The 25,518-nt window shown below is 45.4% G+C and overlaps 1 protein-coding gene across 2 annotated transcripts in view; it reads left to right on the plus strand.

Moving 5' to 3' along the window:
* The first annotated feature begins 7,155 nt into the window (after window positions 1–7,155).
* LOC115473097 (histo-blood group ABO system transferase-like) overlaps window positions 7,156–25,518 on the plus strand; it is an 81,300-nt gene continuing 62,937 nt past the window's right edge. For both annotated transcript variants that reach the window (XM_030207749.1, XM_030207750.1), the window contains exons 1-2: window positions 7,156–7,410; window positions 17,583–17,658. In XM_030207749.1, coding sequence (XP_030063609.1) covers window positions 7,395–7,410; window positions 17,583–17,658 — 92 coding nt within the window. In that variant the 5' untranslated portion in view covers window positions 7,156–7,394. The remainder of the gene's footprint in view (window positions 7,411–17,582; window positions 17,659–25,518) is intronic.

Consider the following 25,518-nt stretch of genomic DNA (forward strand, 5'->3'; position numbering starts at 1 on the left):
AATTTTAGAGCATGGCCAGTGCAGGGCACACTTCTACAGTCTATGCCCTAAAAATAGCAAGGATAAATCAAAAACAAGTATACATGCCATATGTAATGAGTTTATCTCGTTGGGCAGACTGGATAGACCATACAGGTCTTTATCTGCTGACATCTACTTTGTTACTATGTTTCCTTTTGTTTTGAATCTATTGAGGTTTATGCATGCATATGAAGAATATCATGTAGGAAGCAAAAGAAACATGTAATAAAGCAAATATCAATGCATCTTTTTATATAGTCCTCTTTTCAGAATGCTCAAAGTGGAGAGCAACATAAGTACAACAAAACATCAACATTCATAAGAACATTGGGTGGGGAGGTTGGGTCTTATCTATGTGGGCTACTTTTAAGATGGGTTATTTTACCACTAACGTGCTGTTTTAGCACAGGTCCTATTTTAGGCAATGAGACCTACTTACTAATACCTGGGATTAACGGTAAAATAACAAATCTTAATGGTAGCTTGCATATATAACTTCCTCCCTGAATTGCCTATGGGAATTGTTTCAGGTGGCAAAGCATTATTATTATTAACATTTGTATAGCACTACCAGACGCACGCAGCGCTGAACACCTGACATAGAGAGAACAGTCCCTGCTCAATAGAGCTTACAATCTAAAAGTAATAGACATATGTTAGAGATTGGGAACAACAATATAAGTTTGCGGTGCGATTTTACATTGCGCCAGCCCGGGCAAAGAAAGCTGGATTTGGTACGGGAGAATGTATGAAATGTGGTGCTGCCAAAGCTACTCTAGGCCATATGTTCTGGACATGTCCTCACATTTGTCACTTTTGGACTTTAATTCTAAAAGAAATTACGCGACACTGGAGTAGACAGATAGTGGCAGAACCTCTAATTCTATTTGATACATTTAGTATACAACAACCTGCCCCAGCGGGCTTATCTGGGTTTTTACAGAGAGCCTCCATGACTGGGAAGAAAGTAATATTACTGCTATGGAGAGAGGCGAATTCTCCAACTAAAGACTTATGGAGGTCTAAGATGATAGAATTCATGCACACTGAAATATGTGGACTGATGGAGGCTACAGCACAAGAGATCAACCTTTTTAAAAAGATATGGAGAAGATTTTTGTGTACTTTGCATCCAAGCATCCAAAAGAGGATTTATCAGCGGCTACACATAAGACTAAGAAAGCTGGAGAAATATGGATTTCAGACAAAATAGACTGTTCTGGACACTACTAAGACCATGATAAGTTAGAAGAGATAAGAAAGGGGGGGGGGGGAGAGAAAAGGGGGGGGGGGAAACCAAAAGGGGGGGGAAAGGGGGAGCGATAGAGGGAGGGGGGGGGAAATGAAATCTGAAAATGGCTAATATTGTAAAAGAATATGTGGTATTACGTTAATAAGACGAGAGATATGTCACAAGCATTACTGTATTTGATAATAAAAATGATTTAAACATAAAGTAATAGACAGACAAGACAATTAAGGGTGATGTCAATTAAGATAATTAAGACAATTAAGTCAATTAAGAGAATTAAGACAAGATAAGCATCTAATACTATTACTGGCTAAATCCAGAGGTCAATATTCCATCCTCATTCTTCTTGATCTTTCCGCTGCTTTTGACACTGTTGATCACAGCATACTTCTCGATACCCTGTCCTCACTTGGATTCCAGGGCTCTGTCCTTTCCTGGTTCTCTTCCTACCTCTCCCTCCGCACCTTTAGTGTTCACTCTGGTGGATCCTCTTCTACTTCTATTCCTCTGCCTGTCGGCGTACCTCAGGGTTCTGTTCTTGGTCCCCTCCTCTTTTCTATCTACACTTCTTCCCTTGGTTCATTAATCTCATCCCATGGCTTTTCCTACCATCTCTATGCTGATGACTCCCAAATCTACCTTTCTACCCCTGATATCTCACCTTGCATCCAAACCAAAGTTTCAGCGTGCTTGTCTGACATTGCTGCCTGGATGTCTCAACGCCACCTGAAATTAAATATGACCAAAACCGAGCTTCTCATTTCCCCCCCCAAACCCACCTCCCCGCTCCCCCCGTTTTCTATTTCTGTTAATGGTTCTCTCATTCTCCCTGTCTCCTCAGCTCGAAACCTTGGGGTCATCTTTGACTCTTCTCTCTCCTTCTCTGCTCATATCCAGCAGACCGCCAAGACCTGTCGTTTCTTTCTTTACAACATCCGTAAAATCCGCCCCTTTCTTTCCGAGCACTCTACCAAAACCCTCGTCCACACCCTTGTCACCTCTCGTTTAGACTACTGCAATCTGCTTCTTGCTGGCCTCCCACTTAGTCACCTCTCCCCTCTCCAGTCGGCTCAAAACTCTGCTGCCCGTCTCATCTTCCGCCAGGGTCGCTTTACTCATACTACCCCTCTCCTCAAGACCCTTCACTGGCTCCCTATCCATTTTCGCATCCTGTTCAAACTTCTTCTACTAACCTATAAATGTATTCACTCTGCTGCTCCCCAGTATCTCTCCACACTCGTCCTTCCCTACACCCCTTCCCGTGCACTCCGCTCCATGGATAAATCCTTCTTATCTGTTCCCTTCTCCACTACTGCCAACTCCAGACTTCGCGCCTTCTGTCTCGCTGCACCCTACACCTGGAATAAACTTCCTGAGCCCCTACGTCTTGCCCCATCCTTGGCCACCTTTAAATCTAGACTGAAATCCCACCTCTTTAACATTGCTTTTGACTCATAACCACTTGTAACCACTCGCCTCCACCTACCCTCCTCTCTTCCTTCCCATCCACATTAATTGATTTGATTTGCTTACTTTATTTATTTTTTGTCTATTAGATTGTAAGCTCTTTGAGCAGGGACTGTCTTTCTTCTATGTTTGTGCAGCGCTGCGTATGCCTTGTAGCGCTATAGAAATGCTAAATAGTAGTAGTAGTACTTCTCAGCTGGCGCAAAAAGAACATGGACCTGCTGCAGAGGATCTGTGTGCCTTTTTCCATGATAAGGACAATGGGTTTTGTGGTATATTTACAAGGAATGTGAGGTAGCAGGAAGGATCCCATCTGTACTGGATAGTCTGGTTTCTAAGGTGTTCCACTCAGTGCATGAGGAATGCAGTGAGTGCTCTTATAAGCTAAATTTAATCTGTAGTTCTTGGATTGTTGCCATTTTGTGTTGGTTAGGGCCCTGAAGTAATTTATGCTACTACTTTGATTAATGTTGCATTACATCCTATTGTACCAAGTATTTATTAACTTTTAATCTTCCTGCTTTGAGCAAGGTTATTGAAAAATGTCTTTTTTATCAATTCATTGATTTTTCTGTGGAAGTAGTAAAGTTGGCATCGCAAAGACCCCAACCCCTGAAGCACCAAACTGGGGGGGGGGGGGGGGGAATCTACAGAAGCGCCATTATTACTGCACCATCAGGAACACAAATCCTGGCACAAGAACAGAAGACAGAGCCACCACCGATGCCATGGCAAAGAACAGGGAAGACTGCGGCACAGCTCCCAGCGACATTGAGTAGGAGACTAGACTGATGCCAAACCCTATTCCAGCGAAGGTCAGGAGGCCAGACTGCTGTTGAGAACTTATCTCTCTGAGGCAGAAGAACTGCATGGCAGCAGAACCCAACTCTTGGTGGCAGAGGAGCAGGAGAAGAGCTACTGCCCCTAGAAATCCTACTCCCTTTAGCAGGAGAAAATTGTGACCTTGCTGCCCACTAAGGTACTGGGGAATTAGGGGGTTGAGGAAGGGAGATGCAAGGAAGGAAAGGTTGATGTAGGGCGGGACCAGAGCTTGAGAGACAGAAGGGAAGGCACGCCGAACGAAGAACACGCTTTTCGCTGCCGCTGCCGCCTTAACCCAGTACGCTTTTTAAATTTCAGAGGAGGAGGGGGGCCCTAGTGCTGGGAGGGAGGACGGGCGGGCGGGCGGCCTGATGCTTGTTTGGTTGGAGGGAGGGCGGGAGGTGGGCAGGCCTGGTGCTGGGTGGGAGGGAGGTAGGCCTGGTGCTGCTGGGTGGGAGGGAGGCCTGGTGCTGGGAGGGCGGGCAGGAGGGCAGGGGGGAGAGGAGGGTGGCTGAAGAGGAGGGTGGCTGGAGGGGAGAGGAGGGTTGCTGGACATGGAGGGCAAGAAATGAAGAAGAAAGGAGGAAAGTAAAGCAATAAATGGAGGCAAGAAATGAAGAAGAAAGGAGGAAAGTAAAGAAATAAATGGAAAGGAAGCCCTGGAAACGGAGTTAAGAGAACAGATAGAGAGCAGCAGAATCAGCGACTAGGACCAATATGGATAGAAAAACAAAATCACCAGACAACAAAGATAGAAAAAAATCATTTTATTTTCATTTTAGTGTTTGGAATATGTCCAATTTGAGAATTTACATCTGCTGTCTTATTTTGCACTGGGTATACTGGAGCTGTAATAGCTTATAGAAATGATTTATAATGAAAGAAAATCATGTTTTTTTTTTCTCCTATACTAGTATAATATTTTCAATGATGTGTTTATATGCGCCGTGGCTATCATAGGGGTGGAGTCATAGGTGGTGACCCCACCCATAATGAGTACCGGCACTTTGCGATAAATAATTAGATTTTGGGTTGCTGTTTGGGCACTCGGTCTCTGAAAGATTCGCCATCACTGCACTAGTGTATTAACAAATGCGGTGAAAAAGAGCTAGGGTGCGGGTGGGGCAGGGCTAGGATGGGGTCCCATCAAATTGCTAAGACTGGCCCTGTCTGGTAAGTTAGGGTGCTTCCAAGGGATAGAGCAGACACTTGTTGAAAAAAAAAAAAAAGAACCCAGAGCAAGGGTTGCTTCTGCAACTTTCCCCTTTCCTTTTGGGTTTACTTGCTTCCACACAGATCTCCTTAAAGTAGTGTGGTACTCTCCTGGGATTTGCATCCAGGAGAGTCATCCTACTTGTCCACCCCTTTTGACAGCCTAGCAGAGAAGGTAGGGGAGATAGCTCCTTGGGGGTTGCACCCTTTGTCAAAAAAAAAGGGGGGGGAGCAAGGTTAATCAGTAAGGATTAGGAACCTGGTAGATCCTTTAGTCATGTAGCATTCTCTCCCTTTTCTCAAAGACTGCAAAAAGGACCAGGTTTTCAATATATCCTATATAATAATTTGCACCTCCATCTGGATGCCTGGGTTCGTAACACACTTCCTATTGGTCCGCCCTGGCGATGACGTCAGAGGGCGGATCAGTAAGAGGGAAGGAAAGCCAGCACCAGCCAGCCACAGAACGTTGGAGGTCAGTAGAGAATTGCCCCCCTCTCCTCCTCCGTCCCTCTCCTCCCCTCAGAGTTGCAGGATCCCTCTCCCCTTCGAGTTGCAGCCCCCCTCTGAGTGCAAGCATGACCTGTCATCCGGCAGCCCCTCGCCTTCCTAAGTGCCGGCTGTAATTTAAAAATTCTTACCTTGGGGTCCGGCGTTAGCAGTGAAGGCGAGCGGCGCTTCAGACTGCCTTCCCATCTGTCTCAGCTCTGCCTCTGGTCCCACCCTTCTGGAAACAGGAAATGAGGGCGGGACCAGAGGCAGAGCTGAGACAGATGGGAAGGCAGTCTGAAGCGCCGCTTGCCTTCACTGCTAACGCCGGACCCCAAGGTAAGAATTTTTAAATTACAGCCGGCACTTAGGAAGGTGAGGGGCTGCCGGAGGACAGGTCGTGCTTGCACTCGGAGAGAGAGAGAGAGGGAGGGAGGCGTGGGGGTTTGGAACTCAGAGGACAGGGGGGGGGTGGAACTTGGAGGGGAGGGAGGGGGTCCTGGAACTCAAAGGGGAGGGGGGTCCTGGAACTCGAAGGGGAGGGGTCCTGGAACTCAGAGGAGAGGGAGGGAGGGGAGCATGGAACTCAGAGGGGAGGGGGGCTGGAACTTGGAGGAGAGAGAGAGGGAGGGAGGAACTAGCGCCCATTTCATTTCTGGCAGAAACGGGCCTCTTTTACTAGTCTCTAATAAATGTGCATGAGAGATTTGCCTTTCATAACTGGAAGTGAATACCATCACTTTAGTGTGTGCATTCTTCAAATGTTATTACATGCTGTTGAGTCAATGTCAACTTATAGCAATCATATGGATAGTTGTACTGAGCTGTGTTGGGTCTTCAGTCAGCTAATTGTTGATAAGAGGGGCATCCATAGCTGTTGTTGTATTGATCCACCACATTGCCATTCTCCTTTTGCATTGCCCTTCAACCTTGCCAAGCATGATGAGTTGATGTCTCTCTCTTTGCAAGATGTGTCCAAAGTATGAAAGTTGAAGTCTTGTCATTTTGGGTTCCTAAAGAAAGTTTAGGATTGTTCTTTGTATGGAGAGATACATATCTGAACTTGAAGATCTTTTCTAGGTTCTTCAAAGCCATTCTCCCAAGAGCAATACATCATTGGATTTCTTGACTGCTTGATGTCTCTCATTATTGATTATTCATCCAAGCAGGTTGAAGTTTTCTACTATTCCTATTGCTTCTCCAACAAGGCTGAAATGATTGATTTTACCAGTTGTCAGGGTCAGTGGTATTAGCATAGCAAAGGTTGTTGTTGAGTCTTTCAGCAATTTTCACACCTTGGGCTTTTTCATACAGTCCAGCTTTCTGCCCTTAGCCCACTCTAAAAGACAGAAAATTAAAAGAAAATCAGTTGTTTAATGACATGCAGAGAAAAAAAAAAGTTCAAACTCAGAAACAAGTTGGAAGTGAACATTTTCAGCATGTACCTGGCACCCCTAACTGGATAACTGCAATCCTTGCTACTGCTCTGAAACCTGAAGTTATCTTCTATGTTTGTGCAGCGCTGCGTATGCCTTGTAGCGCTATAGAAATGCTAAATAGTAGTAGTAGTAGTCTCAAAATAAAGCCTAAAACTGAAATCAACCTGCATTTCTACTAATTGCAAAACTTTTCTTACTATCATCATCATACAGTAACACCAGATTACATAGACTGCACAGGCCTTCTGTTTATATTACCAAGATTTTCTTTTTGTTTGTTTCCTGATGTAAATGAAAAGGAGGTGTGACTACCTAGGATATCTTATCCACTAGAGAGACCACACCTACCTCTTGTCTATTGACTCTTCTAATATAAGATTAATGAAACAGTATTTTTCCATGCTGTATTAAAGACAAGGGGCTCTGCACCCTTTGGAGGCTGCCCTGGCTTTTGATACTTTTAAGACCTTGCTCCTTTATGCCTTGTGGGGACATCTGGCACCTGTAATCATCTTCCCACAGCAAACGCCTACCAACTGAGACTTGGGCAGATGAAAAATACAACCAAGCAACAGATCTGTCCATAGGGACAATCCTAACTCCAACCAACCTGGGGCTGGAAACACAAGTGACAGAGCAGATCTCCTCTGGCAGTTTCACTGCCAACCTGGTCACGGAAGGATCTCTCAAAAATGTACACAAATCAGCGTATGTATATTATTCATTAATACCTTAATAGTTAAAAAAAATTTCATATGAAATGATGTTTTTAACGTTTGTAAATGTTGTGAGGGTGACATTAAATATGTTTCAGTTTAATTTCATTTACTGTCCCCTGGATAATGTTTTTGTAGTACAAAGTGCCATATTGAAATTATTATTTTTTTATATGTATCATAACCAAAAGATTTCACCTAGATATTGACTCCACTACGCATAGAGGAGCAATTTCTTTTCAGTCTCTAATCTGAATTGTTACATAGCTATCTTTAAAATAAACAGAAAAATATCGGTATATAAAGACCTACAGCTTATCCAGTCTGTCCATTCAAACCAACTTTTAAACTCTACAATCCTTTCCTTTTCTCTGAGATCCTCCGTGCTCGATCCTATGCTTTCTTGAATTCCTAGTCCCAGTCCCTCATCTACCACCTTTCGTTTTTTTGTAAAAAAAAAAAAATATATATATATATATATTTTTTTTTTTTTTTTTACAGAAACAGGGAAGTAAACGCGTGTTTTCCGAGAAAGAAGCATACCTGAAGCCAACACTGCGGGTCCCGTTCTCAATCAACGCGCCCTTAAGTTGCCTTTTGTGCCCTTGGATACAATGGAAGCGCGCAAGATCGCTTCCCAGTGTTGTTCTAGTGGTCCGATTCTTCAGAAACAGGCTGGGGGCTAAGTAGTGTTTTGTGAAGGCGGATTCTTTCAGCAGAGTGATCGCACAGGAAGGATCATGGCGGATCAAGCGATTTTGATAAGCAGCGCACTATTTTTGTCTGGGCGAGAATTTTACGTTTTCTTAACGGTCTAAGGCTAAGGGGTTAACTTGCTTTGGAACTATACATTTCTTTTGTTTGTTTGGTTGATTGATCCTCTGGTCCTCAGTTTGATTGTTGCCAGGTTGAACCTGAAATCCTTTTTTCTATATATTCGATGGTATTGTGACACAGAGGCTGATAGCACCTTACAGACTGATTATTTGGGGTATAAGCCTTACAGCACACGAGTTCATTTTGCTTGTGGACTTCAGTCTCAGGTCCCAATAAATCCGTGGATCTATTAAGACGGCACCAACTTTTTTGTTTGTTTGTTTTTAATTTACTACGGGCTAACGCAACCGCCCCTCTGGAAGTTTTTAGTACCTTACAGAGACTATGGAGTTTTCGGAAAACAATTTGTGTTGTGGAGTTTATTAATTTAACTTTTAGACGAAAAATTCTAGTCTCTTTCATAGCCACGCCTGACTGTTTAGTCACAGATCTCCAGTATTTCAAATCCCATTACCCATTAAAGTATCAGCATTTATTTCCAGGATACTGCAAAGATTCTACTTATTAATTTGGTGGATTGCTTTGATTATTATTATTTGGACATAATTCCCTCTGATGTATTCAGTGTGCGTATTACCGTTGGTAACAAAGGTACTAGGTGAGAAGAGGAAGCTGTGTTCAAAAGTGCCCTCACTGTTCCTTTACTGTTGACACTGTTGTCCTCACCCAAATACTTATTTTATCTCAGCCTGTCACACACCCCACTCCAGCCCTGCCCTGCCTCACTTTAGCCTCTCCAAACATCTGAATCACTGACCACTAAAGAGAACCACCATGAGAACTAAAGGGCATGATCTCACAGCTTTGTGAATTTTCTCAGCAAATTGGCCTTAAGGTGAAAGAAATTGTTCCTGGATTATGTAAACCTGAGACAAGCTTTTGATCTTTAGAGTCTGAAACCTCTATGTTATAAGCAGCTAGAACACCTGTGATAAAGGAAAATTTAGTTCTCCAGAAACATTTGGAGAATAATTTTAGAATTAAAATTTACGATTTTTCAATTTTCCAGTATGCTAGTTGTTGGCATCAGAGAATTTACTGAGGAAATATTGTTAATATATGTTCTAGACAGTACTAATATTTCTAATTGTTATTATTTGCCTTTGAATCTAATAAGGGAAAGTAAAGAGGACCAAGCTGGTGAAGTGACATCAACTCTTGCATTATTTTTAATTTGACAGATTTCTTGGAAACCACACAAGGTGGTATACTGTCATAAAACACACTCTTAGTTACTTTTTCCCTAGTGTGAGATAAAATAGCAGTGCTGAGTTTTTTTTTTCCTTTAAGGATTTGTTGTTTTCTGGTGTCGCCAAGTCACACAGTTAAGAAGTGATGATTTGAATAATAGTGCATTAGTCCCCACTTTAAGAAAAGGGAAACTAGGATGGAATGCTTTAGTGAAGGCAGCCTCACCAGGCTTAAAGGGAAGCCTAGGGAAGACTGGCAACTAGCTGATTTAGGGCTTCATTACAAAGCCACACTAGCGATTCCCCCAAAGCAAATGAGAGGACGCTCATAGGAAATGAATGGGCTTCCTCTCATTTGCCATGCAGGAATTGCTAGCGCAGCTTCATAAAAGAAGCCCTTACTTAGCTTTTTTCAGCTGGACCAAGGCAGGGTGTTCAATCTTGTACAAACTCTGACTCCTTTGGTCTAAGACGGAACAGCCTGCCTTGGTCCAGCTGAGAAGAGCTAATTAGAATAATTGGACTTGAGTAACATCGTTGAATTTTATGTTAAAAAAAAAATCCTTTAAGGCTATTTCTTTTGATGTTACTATCTATTCAAGAGTTAATCCTTGATGTCAATTTTGTAAATTATAAAAAAAAAAAAAAAAAGAATAACATTTATTTTCAGAAATAACTTAATGTGTTTTAACATTTTAATTGTGCTTTCCATAAAAATTTGACAGACGTGTCACCAGACTTTGCCAAAAGTGCTCTAGCTTGGACAGTTCTGCTTCAATGACTGTACATGTTGAGAATACCAAGGGGACTCTTAGTCCTGGAGGCTTTTCTAATGGTTAAAAGGGCAATGGCATTTAAGGTATTGGTAACAGAAGTGTTCCAGTCTGCAAGCATCATGTGTGGGACCGTAGCTTTTAAATTATGCAGTGGAGTAACTCGTGACCAGAAAGTGTCAACATTAATTTGACCCCTTCTTTTAGACACTACAGACTGAGGCGGAACCTGAGATAAAATTATTAAAAAAAAAAAACATTTAGAGTGAATTCAGACAAGAAATGATCAGACCAAGGAACACTAGTCCAACTGCAAAAGGAAACAAGATCAGAAGAGAGTGGATTATATCTGAAGAACGTCCATGTTCATGAGTGGGAACAGTGTTAGCTATAATAAAATTCAAAGAGTCTAAAAAGCTTTCAAGGTCAATAACATTAGCACTAGATTCATCTTCAAGGTGGAGGTTTAAATCTCCTCAAATGAATAAGTGTTTGGAACAAAAGAGTTGCTTGTAAAACAAATTCAAATAATTGAGATTTGATATCTATCTAATTCCAGGTGGGCCAGAAATACTGTTGTCAGTTAGTTGACACAGGAACATCTCTAATCCAGGGCACATAAGAGAACTCTTCCTGATTTTTCTGCAAGTGCCACACAGATTTACATATAGGAGGCATCATGCAAAAGCTCTTAGATGTCAGTGATCCTGCCCTAGATCACAGGATTTATTTCATACTTCAAACTGACAAAACGATAGCATGAATACAGGATCATCTGCTAAGGTGTTTCATATAGGGTAACTCTTGCACATGCTGCAAAATTTGCCATTTTATAGACAGGCTTTGATAACATAGGTGAGTCACAAACTTAATTTCTACTTCACAGACAAACCCAAATCCAATAACATGAGGCAATTATAATGACTAATATAATGTGCATCCTATAGAGTATGACCTACCTGAGAAAAACCAATCAGTGTATAAAGGACCATGAAGATCTTATTAAAATGAAATAGTCCAATAAAAAGAGTATAAACCATAAATTGGAAATGTACAAAAACTAAACATCAAAAGGAAACAATTGCAAAGGAAACTCTATAAAGCTAAAGCATAAGAATGTATGTTACACTGAGAATAACATCCACATAAAGGGTTGCTATATATATAATATAACATCGCCACAGAAGCAATATGTAAATAAAAAGAGAACAATGTAACTAACCCTCCATTGCCTCAGGTACAAAATAAAAGTACCTGCATATAATTTGTAAACTGCTTTGATTGTAACTACAGAAAGGCAGTATATCAAGTCCCATTCCCTTTCCCGGATGACTTCAGTTTTATAATTCTTACTTTCTTCTCTGATGTCACTAACATTTGATTTGTGTTTCTGCTATCTGAGAATCCTGGGAAGCACTTAAACCTTTTTTTCTTTCTTGTGAACTGCAATCCCTAGTTGATTCCTCTAATAATGGGGTCTCTCAATGGTACTAATTTTTGTTTTTATTTTGAACATAAGAATAGCCATACTGGGTCAGAGCAATGGTCCATCTAGCCCAATATCCTGCTTCCAGCAGTGGCCAATCCAGGTCACAAGTACAGAAACCCAATTAGGAGCACCATTCCATGCTACCAATCCCAGAGCAAGCAGTGGCTTCCCTTATGCCCTTCTCAATAACATAGATTTTTTCCTCCAAGAACTTGTCCAAACCTTTTTTAAACCCAGATATGCTAACTGCCATTACCACATCCTCTGGCAACAAGTTCCAGAGCTGAACTATTCTTTGAGTAAAATAAAATATTTCCTCCTATTTGTTTTAAAAGTATTTCCATGCAATTTCATTGAGTGCTCCCTGGTCTTTGTACTTTTTGAATCGGTGAAAAATCGATTCACCTCCACCTGCTCCACACCACTCAGGATTTTGTAGAGCTCTCCTGTTGTTGTCTAAGGAATATCTGGTAAACTGGGTACATTGGGTTTCATTTATTTTTACTGAACGCACTTCAGATTTAATTGCTGGAGCATCTCATTTTTCAGGACAGAGAAGATCTTACTTAGGGATATCATTTGGAGGGGGGGGGGGGGGAGAAGAGGTGTTTCTGCTAAAAACCCATGGTTATAATTGCATTTATTTATTTTATTTATGACATTTGTTATACTGTCAATCACCAACAGGCATTATAGTGGTTTACAAAAAAACAAGTTAAAGGAAGAAGAGCTAAAAATAATAAGGATGTAATAAACAGAAGTGTGGGAAGGAACAGCTAAGGAGGGGAATGCATAGCACAAACATAATTCCATAAGTCAAGGTATGAGCTGAAGTTATGGGTGTAAGTGTGGAGCTCACTCACTTCAGATTTTATTCCTGCACTACCCTTATTTTCCAGGGGCAGAGAAGGCATTACTCAGGGGTATCCTTTGGGAGACTATTTCTATGTAAACGGTCATAAGGAGTGGCCTAGTGGTTAGGGTGGTGGACTTTGGTCCTGGGGAACTGAGGAATTGAGTTCAATTCCCACTTCAGGCACAGGCAGCTCCTTGTGACTCTGGGCAAGTCACTTAACACTCCATTGCCCCATGTAAGCCGCATTGAGCCTGCCATGAGTGGGAAAGTGCAGGATACAAATGTAACAAAAATTAAAAAAAAAAATAACCTGCCAGAACCCAGAGTAAGCCATTTACTCCAGTGTTGTTTGATTCTTTTGTGGGGGTGGCTAGGCTTTATACTGAAGCATGGATGAGGCTCCTTTTAGTACAGTTAATTCAGATGGGCAAGCTTTATGTCTCTAAACTGATTCCCTTAGAATAAAGGCACAGCAGCTATTGAATTGAATAATAGTCGTAAGTAATACAACCCCATTGCCTTCTCACTACAGGATTATCGCCAGGGAACCCGTAGGATAGGTTTGGAATTCCTGGGCCAAAGAGAAACCTGAATCAGACTCATAGAGGGAGGGGACTGTAAAGCCCTGTTAGACTCAGATGACACATACTCCCAGATTCTGTATATGGAGCTCAAAATTACGTGTGGAAATTTGGGCATGTGCCCAGTTTCCATGTACAATTTAGTATTTATTCATTTAGATTTTTGCTCACACCTTTTTCAGTAGTAGCTCAAGGTGAGTTGCATTCAGGTACTCTGGATATTTCTCTGTCCCAGGAGGGCTCACAATCTAAGTTTGTACCTGAGGCAATGGAGGGTTAAGTGACTTGCCCAAGATCACAAGGAGCAGCAGTGGGATTTGAACCGGCCACCTCTGTAGAATAACAAACCAATAAGCCCTGATAATTGGGTGCTAAAAATCAATTATTGGTACTGATTGGCAAAAATTAGAATTCACGTGCACATCTTGCTAGGCGCTATTCTGTAAAGATGCGAACGTAAATTCTTGCGCATGGATCTGAAAAGGGGCATGGGCATTCCAAGAATTTGCATGCACTATTACAGAATACAGCTGCTCTGTGCCTAATTTAGGAGTGAGGATTTACACCAGATTTCAGTTGGTGAGGATCCCGGCAATAAGCGCTATTCTATAAATGGTGCCCAACTTGGGAGTGCTGTTTATAGAACAGCGCTTAGTGCTCATTTTTTCAGTGCTGATGTTTTGGTGCCATTTATAGAATTGGGTCCATTATGAGCAGAGGAAGGAGTAAAGGGGAGCCGGTGCCATCAAGGAGCCAGGACCACTCACCAGAAAGGGAAAACAAAACTCTCTTACCTGATAAATGGTCAGCTGCTAGAAACCCCATACAAAAGGGGCAGTTGCAATACAACCTTGGGAAGCAGTTAGCTTCAACCTGGGAGGGAGCAGAATGCCTAAGAATCATGGGAGTTGGAGTTCATATCCCTGTCCTCCAACCAAGGAACAGAAAGGCTGATCCCGTTAGAGTCCAGCTAAAATAACTCTTCCTTAGAGAGTGAGGGGAAGGGGGGAATGGATAGGTAATGTCTAGAGCTAGAGTATCCAGCTCCTTGCATGCCAGAAACAGATATCGGGCTGAGATTCCCAATGGGAAGGCCCCTGAAGGAAAAGGAAGCTAGAAAAGATAGGGACATCTGTTGGAAAGCTCCACTGAAATCCTTTTTGAACCATGGGAAGTCCAAGAACCTGCACTAAGGGTGAGCTCTCTTGAAACATTACCCAGTGTGGAGTGCTGGGAAGCTAGCGTTGCTGTTCTTGGGGAGGCCAGCCAAATGAAGCACAACAATGGTGCCTTTCTTAATATGAGTCCTGCTTTGAACCCCAGTTGGGGACAAGAAAAGGAGGACTTTTTAGTGAAATGAACTGTATTGATTTTTGCTGCTAAGAAAGGTGGACAATGTTTTGTTTGGGTTTGACACTGATCTTATTATATTTGCCTTAAACCTTTGAGTTTCTTCCTGTGGGAGCTGTGTATGAGAAAACAATAGATGAGCATTTGTTGATTTTAACTGGACAATATGGACTGGCTCATTTTATGTATTTCTTTGTTACATTTGTATCCCACATTTTCCCACCTATTTGTAGGCTCAATGTGGCTTACATAGTACCGGAGAGGCCTTTGCAGGCTCCGGTGTGAACAAATACAGGGTGATGTGGTAAGATCAAGTTCATGTGGCACAGTCACAATAGGGAATCGGGGAACGGAAGAGTTGTGTTATGTCCATTACGTGCTTTAGTTTGGTTGTGTTGCAGAGATTAGGCATTTAAGTTGGATTGGTAGGGTATGCCCTTTTAAACAGGTTGGTTTTTAGTGATTTCCGGAACTTTAGGTGGTTGAACGTCATTTTCAAGGCTTTTGGTAATGTGTTCCACAGTTGTGTGCTTATGTAGGAAAAACTATATGCATAAGTTGTTTTATATTTGTCCTTTGCAGCTTGGGTAGTGCAGATTTAGATAAGATTGTGTTGATTCGGATGTATTTCTAGTTGAAGGATGCACCTACGATCTTTCCCAATCTGATAATCTGGGCCTCCCGGCCATCAAAGCCAGGAGACAAGCTGTGAATCAGCTACGATGCAGGCAAATGATTCTTTGCTTACATTTCAACTTTATAATCAACTGTTTTCAAATAACAAATTTCCACACCACTTATCACTTTTATCTGTTAATCTGCTGTGTACCCGTCGCCAGGGGCGTATCTGGACTACGCTGTGAGAGGGCATATTTTAGCCCCCCCCCCCCCGGCCGCAATTGCCGCCGACGCCACCATTGCCACCGACGCCCGCCATTGCTGACACCCCCCACCAGAACCACCTCCAACAACTGTGGTTCGCCCGCCGTCACCGTGACGTCGCCTACCTTTGCTGGCGGGGGACCCAAACCCCCGCCAGCCGAAGTCCTCTTGCTTCATTTGGTTTCTGAGTCTGTCTGATGTCCTGCATGTACGCAACGTTCTGTTTCTGTGAGTCTGACATCAGACAGACTCAGAAACCAAATGAAGCAAGAAGACTTCGGCTGGTGGGGGTTTGGGTCCCCCGCTAGCAAAGGTAGCAGACGGCGATGGCGGGTTGGTGGCGGGAGGGGGGGTTGAGAGGGTCATTGGCGGCGGGGTCCAGGGCCAAATCTACAGGGGCCCTGGCCCCCGTGGCCCCATAGCAGCTACGCCCCTGCCCGTTGCTGTTACTTCTTCTGTGGATTGAACTGTGAGGGTGATTTAACTGGCAATTAAGAGGGAACAGGAAATGTGCCCTGCTCCTCCATACCCACATCACAGCCTGGACTTGTAGCGATCCCTAATCCTTTTATTTATTAAAACTGAAGCAACCTCTAATTCTTTATTTATTTATTAAAAGCCAGTAGAGAAAGTAAAGGTCTTTTACACGTCAGTGTCTAATATAGCAGTTTATTAATAGACTATAGTAGAAAAGGGCAAAAGCAAGACAAAAATAGGATTTACAAAAAATATATAAGAATTTGTGCAGTAAACTCACAATAACAGAATACTGGTGTTTGGTGTCTCAAAGCAAAACTAAAGTAAGACAGAGAGAAAAATATGAAAGAAGCCAGAAAATGTTTAGCTATTAAGAAATCTGGTGTCAGCAGACAGCCACACCACAGGTAAGATAGAGGAATAGGAGTTTTATAGCATGACTAACTTAGGAAAACATTACACATGATGTGATCAAAAGTGTTATCTGTTATGTGTCATAAGCAATCCTGCTCCAATAAGCTGATGTTAGTCCTTGCGTGTGTAATTATCAAGTTAGTTGCTTCTTCCGTCAAAAGCTTGGGGGAAGAGCTAGGCTTTCACCTGCTTCCTGAAATACAGATGGTCTTGTGTTAAGCCTTTCAGGAAGTGCCTTCCAGAAGGCTTATTGGCGGGCATCACGTCGTGAAATATTCTTTGAAGATGGTGTGCTTAGGGTTATTCCTAGGGAGGACCTTATTGACTTTAGAAGTGCATAGAGGGAGATCCTGTTCTTCAAGTACTCTGGCCTATTTCCTTTAAGTACCTTGAAGATCAACCATAAAGTTTTAATATTAGCCCTGCATTGTACTGGTAGCCAGTGGAGTTTTTGCAGCAGCTCTTCTCCTCCTGTGCTTCTGGGAGTTGGGTTCCTGTGGGAAGTGACTCTTTTCCTCCTCCTATGTTGCTGGGAGTTGAGTTCCTAAGGACAGCAGCTCTTCTTTTCTTCCTCTGCTGCAGAGAGTTGGGTTCCTGGGGGTGGCAGCTCTTTTCCTCCTTCTCTGTTGCTGGGAGTTGGATTCCATGGGGCCGTTACTTTTCTCTTCCTGTGCTGCTAGGGGTTGGGTTCCTGGGGCAGCAACTCTTCTCCTCTTCCTCTGCTGCTGAAGTTGGGTTCATGGGGGCAGTGACTCTTGTTCTCCTCCTGTGCTTCTGGGAGTTGGGTTCCTGTGGGACGTGACTCGTTTCCTCCTCCTATGTTGCTGGGAGTTGGGTTCCTGTGGGAAGTGACTTGTTTCCTCCTCCTATGTTGCTGGGAGTTGAGTTCCTAAGGACAGCAGCTCTTCTTTTCTTCCTCTGCTGCAGAGAGTTGGGTTCCTGGGGGTGGCAGCTCTTTTCCTCCTTCTCTGCTGCTGGGAGTTGGATTCCATGGGGCCGTTACTTTTCTCTTCCTGTGCTGCTAGGGGTTGGGTTCCTGGGGCAGCAACTCTTCTCCTCTTCCTCTGCTGCTGGGAGTTGGATTCCTGGGGCCAGTGACTCTTGTCCTCTTCCTCTGCTGCTGAAGTTGGGTTCATGGGGGCAGTGACTCTTGTCCTCCTCCTGTGCTGCTGGGAGTTGGGTTCCTGGGGCAGCAGCTCTTCATCTCCTCCTCTGCGGCTGGGAGTTAGGTTCCTGGGGACGGTGGCTCTTTTACAAAGTGGTGATAAGTAACCTGGTCATAATGAAATTGAATTTGTGTTTTTTTTTATTGCAGGAATAAATGCACTTGGGAACAGAAAGTATCTGGCTTTTAGTCTTGTTTTTCTGCCCTTTGTGTTTTGGTTAAGTTGGTAAGTTGATTTATGTTTAATAGGTTTAGGGGCCCTTTTAATAACGTGCATGCACTTGAAAATTGTAACATGTGGTAAATGCAGGGGGTACACCCTGCATGGGGGGGCAGGGGCGTAGCCAGGCACCCAATTTTGGGTGGGCCTGAGCCCAAGATGGGTCTCTCCCTCTCTCTCTCTCGCCTGCCTGCCATATGGTGTCTCAAACATCCCCCCTTCCCCGCATACCTTTTAAATAGCAGGAATACATCAGAGGGAAGGCTGTGAGGCTGGTGAGAGCAGTATGTATCAGTTGCTGCTCACTGCAGGCGAAGATCTGCTATTTACAAGGTATGCAGGAGGGACAGTTGTTGGGAGTTTTTGACTGGTGGGGCTTGGGGATTCCTGCCAGTCACATCATTGGTGTACTGTTACTGGGTGGGCCTGGGCCCACCCTTGGCTACACCACTGATGGTGGGAACCACTGGTATCACGGCACCCCCAAAATTTCTACCTCTCCTTCCACTGTTCTGCCATGCAGCATGGGATATTCCCCTCTCCCTGCAGCTGTCACCCCCAGCGCTGCTGCTTCCTTAAACCGGCAGCAGCAAACAAAAATACACCCATCACGCAGGGCTGTGCCCTGGAACAGGAAGTGACATCAAAGGGAGCAAGGCCAGCAGCTGCGCCTTTGCATAGTGCACCCACGCAATGGATGTACTTACATTTGCCGCTGTTGGTTTAAAGAAGCAGTAGCATTGGGGGTAGCAGCAGAAGGGGGAAGACAGAGAGGAGAACAGACACTGGATGGAACGGGAGGAGAGAATGGGCAGGTGCTGGGTGGAAGGGGGAGGGGCAGATACTGAATAGAAGTGGGGAGAAAGGGGACAGGTGCTGGATAGAGGGGAGCGGAAAGACACTGGATGGAAGGGGGAGAGAAAGAAGTCACACACTGGATAGAAGGGGGGAGAGAAAGAGGGCACACCTGGATGGAAGGGGTAAAGAAAGAGGGCACATGTTGAATAGAAGGGGGAGAGTGAAACCAAATGCTGGATGGAAGTGAGAAGAGAGAGGGTAAATGCTGGATAGAAGAGGGCGAGAAAGAGCAGATGCCTGATAGGAGGAGAGAAAGAAGGCATATGCTGGATGGGAGAGTGAGAAGGTAATTGATGGAAGAGGGAGAGATAAAGGGCGCACACAATGGATGGAAGGGGAAAGAAAGAGGGCAGATGTTGGATAAAAGGGAGAGAGAGAGATGGGAAAATGCTGGATGGAAGTGGGGGGGGGGGGGAGAGAGAGCAAGTGCTGGATGGAAGTGGAGAGAGAGAGAGAGGAAGAGAGAGCACATGTTAGATGGAAGTGGGGAGAGAAGGCAAATGCTGGATGGAAGTAGGAAATAGAAAGGGCAGATGCCTGGTGGAAGGGGAGAGAAAGAGGGCAGAAGCAGGATAGAATGGGGAAGAGAAAGAAGGTAGTTGCTAGATGGGGGAGTGAGAAGACACGAGATGGAAGGGGGAGAGCTAGAGGGTACATGTTGGATGAAAGAGAGCAGATGGATAGAAAGGGAGAGAAAGAAGGCTGTTGCTCAATGTAAGGGGAGAGAGTCAGGGCAGCTACTGTATAGAATGGGGGCAAGAAAGAGGGCAGAAGCTGGATAGAAGGGGGAATGAAAGAGAACAGATGCAGGATGGGGGAGAGAAGACGCTAGATGGATGGAGGAATAAAGAGGGCAGACAATGGAAGGGATAGAGAGATTGCAAATGCTGGATACTAGAGAAAGAGGGCAGTTGCTAGATAGAAGAAGGGAGAGAAAGAGGGCAGAAGCTGGATAAAAGAGGGCAGCTGCCCAATGGAAAGGTCGGAGACAAAGAGGACAGAAGCAGGTTGGAAAGGGCACAGAAAGAGGACAGATGCTGGATGGAAGAGGGGAAAGAAAAGTCAGATGCTGGATGGGAGGGAGGAAGAAAAAGGTAGTGAGAGACTGGGCATTAAGAGGAAGTAGAATAGGAGAGCCAAGTAGAGGGGAAGAGATGGAAAGCTGTAGGTAGACACAGTAAAAAGAGTGAAATTAAAGACTAAATGGTAAGAGAGAATTAAATCTGGACAGAGGCAGAAAAATAATTTGAAGAAAGCTGAAAGGAAAAGGAAGAGAGAAAAAATGACAAATACACACAGTAAATGACTGTGTGTATTTGTCATTTTTCTCTCTTCCTTTTCCTTTCAGCTTTCTTCAATTTTGGTCAGGAAATCCTGGCAAGATAGAAGACAAGGAAAGCAGAAACCAGAGACTGGGAGCAATAGAATTAGAAAAAGTAAATGGCCAGACAATCAAGGTAGAAAAAGTAATTTTATTTTTAGTTTAGGATAAAGTACTGTGGTAGCTGTGTTAATAGACAGTAAATATTAATAGAAAATGGAAACAAGGTGATATCTTTTTATTGGACTAATCCTATATAATAATTCTCACCACCAACGTTCTAAAGTAGCTGTCTGTGTCCATGGCTCCTGGAGTTGCTGAGCTAGGCTCCGTATCCAGGCTGACGTCACTCACAGCTGATTCCCAGGCAGGGGGAGGAGTAGGAAAACATGTTTCCCTACTCCTCCCCCTGCCTGGGAATCAACTGTGAGTGCGCCGCACAAACACCCTCTCGGCGCATCACCCAAGCCCCCCCCCCCCCAAAGCACATCAACCCCCTCGCCACCTGCAGCTGCCACTGGTAACGCTGTCTAGGTGCTGCTGCTTCTCCTGTTGAGCAGCAGTGGCCGCTACAAAAAGAAAAAAAGCCATAAATGTTTTTAAACATCAAGTGCGCCACCGCAGACAGCCAACAGGCATTGGCTGTCGGCTCTGCAGCCGCTTCTCCTCTCGCCTCCAGGAGAAGCAGCAGCGGCTGGAAAGCGTTACCAGTGGCAGCTGTGGGTGGCAAAGGGGTTTGATGCGCGGGGGGTACGGGAGGGTCGCTGGACATGGGTGGCTGCAGGGGGGCAGGGAGAGAGAAGGGTCGCTGAACATGGATGGCTGGAAGGGGGGGCAGGGGAGAGGGAGTTGGGGAGGGGGTCCTGAGACCAGAAAGGTGGAGGTGGGGAGGTGGCCCTGCAAGAGGGGGGCAGGGGAGAGGGAGGTGGGGAGGGGGTCCTGAGACCAGAGAGGTGGGGGTGGGGAGGGGGGCCCTACGAGAGGGGGAGCAGGGGAGAGGGAGGTGGGGAGGGGGTCCTGAGACCAGGGAGGTGGGGGTGGGGAGGGGGGCCCTGCGAGAGGGGGGCACACACTCACTGTCTTTCACATACACTCTCTCTGACACACTCTCTGTCTATCACACTCTATCTCTCTGTCTCACACACACACAGTCTCACACACACAGACACTCTCTCTCTCACACAAACACACTGTTTCTCTCTCATTCTCTCTTTGACATACTCCCTCTCAAACATACACACTCAGAGGAAAACCTTGCTAGCGCCCATTTCATTTCTGTCAGAAACGGGCCTTTTTTTACTAGTTTTAATATATTTTTGACTACTTTTGGAGACCAAAACCTCCTTGCTCAGGTCAAGACAGGACTGTATAACAAAAGCCTCTGAAAGCTAATTAACATAGTAACATAGTAGATGACGGCAGAAAAAGACCTGCACGGTCCATCCAGTCTGCCCAACAAAATAACTCATATTTGCTGCTTTTTGTGTATACCCTACTTTGATTTGTACCTGTGCTCTTCAGGGCACAGACCATATAAGTCTGCCCAGCACTATCCCCGCCTCCCAACCACCAGCCCCTCCTCCCAACCACCGGCTCTGACACAGACCGTATAAGTCTGCCCAGCACTATCCTCACCTCCCAACCACCGGCACTGGCACAGACCGTATAAGTCTGCCCAGCACCATCCCCGCCTCCCAACCACCAGCCCCGCCTCCCGATCTTGACTAATTGAAAAATGTATTAAGTCCAATAAAATGGTATGATAGTCAGTGGCGTTCCGAGGGGCGTTCACACCCGGGGCGGATGGCCGATGCGCCCCGCCCCCCCGCCGAAGGGACACCCCCCAATCCCGGTGAAAAACCCCCCCGGGTGCACGCCGCTGGGGGGGTGCCGCGCGCCGGTCAGCGTCATTGGTTTCCATGCTCCCTCTGCCCCGGAACAGGTTCCTGGGCAGAGGGAGCATGGAAACCAACGACGCTGACCGGCGCGCGGCTGTTCTGTTCCCTGACAGCCTTGCACTAGTTCATAACGTGATCCTAAAATGTGAGTAATGTCTTTACTGTTATTCTCATTTCTAAGAACTTTCGCTGCTGCAGTCTCTCATTGTAAAGATATATGAGCAATGCACTGTGGGTAATGTAGTTCACAGGCAATGCAACCACACTTGTTTGGCTGTGTAAGAACTGCTATCACTGGTTGTGAGGCTGCTCAGACCTTCTCTCTCTCCCTCTCCCTCTGCCAAGCTTGGATCTTTTGTCTTCCTGTTCAGTCTTACTATCAGAGGTCAGCCAGGTATGACCTTTCCCTCCTATCTCTAGGACTACCCCTTGCTATCCGATAGCAGGCTCTGTCCCCCATTGGTCTCTGTCTGCTCCTCCCTGTATGAAGCCCCACCACTTCCTTGTCCTTTCAGCCAGTGTTGCCAGGTGGGCGGTTTTACCGCCCAATTGGGCGGTTTTCCGCAACCCGCCGCGGGAAATTTTTGCCCGCGGCGGGTTGCGGTTTTTTGGGCTGGTTTTTGTGCTTCGGGCGGTTTTTTCGGCCGCGGGGGGGCGGGGTTAGTGACGTTTTTGGGTGGGATTAATGACGTTTTGGGCGGGGTTAGTGACGTGGGAGGCGGGGCCGATGACGTAGGAGGCGGGGCCGATGACGGGGAGGCGGGGCCGATGACGGGGAGGCGGGGCCGATGACGTGAGAGGCGGGGCCGATGACGGGGAGGCGGGGCCGGTGACGTGGGAGGCGGGGCCGGTGATGGCGGGGGCGGGGTTTATGACGGCGGGGGCGGGGGTGATGACGCGGGGGTGGGGTGTCAGGGGCGGGGTTTGTGTTTGGGCGGTTTTTGGGCTGTTTTTTGGGCTCCAGTGGGCTGGAAAAAAATTTTCCACCTGGCAACCCTGCTTTCAGCCATGTGGGGCTTCTTCCTCCATTATAGCCAGGGCATGGAGCCCACCACCATCTCGCTCCAGACAGCTCTGTCCTGCTGAAAATCCCTGTAACGTCTAAGCCCTCGCACTCCCTGTAACGAACCTGGATTTTTTACCCTGTAAATATCTTCTTCCAAATGAGATATTGCATATTGCAGTCACCCAGCTTTGGACTATTTCTACCTGTTCAACTACTTTCCCCTCCCCCTGCAATACAACTACCTCTCTTCAGATCTCCACCTCCCACAGCCTCCAGATTCAGAAGTCTCTGTATCCTGAACATCTATCTGTGAGTAAATTATCTGTGATTTATTTAATAAAAGAGACTTTACAAAATAATAGAGACTTCAGGTGATTGCTGCGCCAGGGTTATGCTCCATGATATTGGGGCTTCTTATTATCAAGCCCCGAGAGTCATGACAGTAAAAAATCCAGCATTATAACTGAATAGCTGTGAGGAAAGTTTGGAGCAGGACAACTGTGCCTTTAAGAGAACAGAAGGGTCAAGTGTGTGAAAAGAAAAGGAAAATCAGTAACTGAGCATTGTCTGGATCTGCATTCTAGTGAAGCCATAAGGAAAGCAATGTTGGATGATCTGTTAAAGTTAAAATGCATTTACTAGATAAGTGGAGCTTGTGAAAGAAGCAGAAAATCGTGGAGGTTTAAACTGAATCCAGTGTCTGCCTGCATTCTTGATAGTGATTAATTTAAATACCCTCTCCTGCACAGAAGGGACCCCTTCTCATCTGGCTCGCCAGTAAGCAAAGTATAAAACCAGAATTAAAACAGCCATCTGCACTGTGTTTAAAGAAATCAGTGACTCTGCTAGCACTGCCTATGTTAATTGAAATGCATTTAAGTGAACTTGCAGCTAAAGGAAGCAACATTGGACTGTTTAAAGTTTAAAAGCATTTATCAGAAGGACTTAGTTGTGTGGATTTGCAGAGTTTTCAAAACCAAAGCTTTGAGAAGACTGTGCTAGCAATGGGTCACATTCCAGAGAGCCATTAAGAGGTAGATGCACGAAAGCTTAATGAGCCTTTAGTCAAAAGCACTGTCCTATTGTCCTCTCCTGCTCGAGAGCAGCCCCCCCCCCTTTTTTTGGGTCATCAGTAAATGAAACCAGCAGCTAAAGGGTCAGAGAGAGAAAAAAAAAATGTTTTGTGTTGACAAACCTGTGAACGTTTAACCTTCAAGCAAGACATCAGAGTGAGCCAAAGAATGTGGAGCTAGCTCTTTGTCTGAATATCACACCTCTGTGATTACTGAGGAAACTTGGAAGGTCCCCCTCCAGCCTCAGAAATCTGAGCCCTGAAGGTCTTTGGGCAAGAAGGGCGGGAGGCAATCTGTTGCTAGGTTACTGCTTGAAGCCACAGCCCTGACTCAGAGCTACTCTCTCCAGTCCCCCCTCCCTCCTCCTTTGCCCAGTAACATAACCGTGAAACTGGATCCAGTTGAATCCAACAGCTTGAAAGACAAACTGCTTCGTGCTGGGTAATCCTTACATCTCCAGCCCCCCTGCACACAAGAGTTAACTTTTCACTTAATAAAGACAGATAAGCAAACCAGTACATGATGGCAGATTTCAATGTCTCACAAATTGTACCGGAGGAAGCGTCCTCCGCGCCAGACACAAAAGAGGCCAACGCGGATGTGATAGACACCCTCTCCCTCCAGTCCCAACAAGGGTTCCAGCGCAGAAGAGCTCGCAAGTTAACCCAAAAGGCCCTGGAAGCGTATCAAGTGAAACAGGAAAGCTATGCCAGGAAACTGAACAGACTCTGGAAAGAAGTGGAAGAAAGTTTACGCCGCGCTTTAAAGACAGGGGCGGACAATGACGCCCGTCTGACGTCGATGAAAACCAACTATGCACGTTATCGGCAAAAGGCAGAAGAGTATTGCCAGTTCTTAGAGGAGACGAACACGGAGCAGAGTCTCGTGGAAAAGGAACTCCAAGAGACCACGGATCATGGGCGCTATACAGAGGTAGCCAAAGCCGAAGAGATAACAACAAATGCAACTGCAGAACCACAAGACAGCATCTCCGTGCACTCTCAATCTTCCAAACATTCGTCCAAAAGCTCAAGATCCTCCAGGTCACTTACAACAAATCGCTCCAACCATTCTGTAGCTCCAGAAGACAGCATCTCCGTGCATTCTCACTCTTCCATACATTCATCCAAAAGCTCAAGATCCTCCAGATCACACGCAACAAATCACTCCAACCAATCGAAAATCAGCGAGGTGACCTCCCAAGTGAAGGCCTTCATTCAACAAGAAACCACCCTGAAGCTAAAACGAGTTGCGCTAGAGGCTGAGGAAGCACACAGAGAGGCTGAGGAAGCACACAGAAAGGCCGAGGAAGCACACAGAAAGGCCGAGGATGCTCGTAAAAAATCTGAGCTAGACATCATGATAGAAGCACTCCGGCGAAATAGAGAATTGGTCGAACTGGAGGCGAGAGCTATCTCCCGCGAAGATGCTGTGGAACAGCATGATGAGGTCGAGCGACTCAACCACCTCGGGTTTGAAGACCCTGCTCTAAGAACCTAAACTTACGTGTCAACGCACTCCCCACTGCCTGTCAGGACAGCGGAACGGCTCGATTTCGATGAGCCCTCAAACACGGAAGTACAGCACACCAAGGGAATCAAGCCTCACCGTACCAGCTTACACACTCGTACAAGCTTCGATGCACCGCCGCTGGCTTATGCCCTGGGAGCAGCCGATGAAATGGATGTCCCACCCCAGCCACGGGCCCCA

This window comes from Microcaecilia unicolor, chromosome 6 (assembly GCF_901765095.1).
Source record: "Microcaecilia unicolor chromosome 6, aMicUni1.1, whole genome shotgun sequence".
NCBI lineage: Eukaryota > Metazoa > Chordata > Amphibia > Gymnophiona > Siphonopidae > Microcaecilia > Microcaecilia unicolor.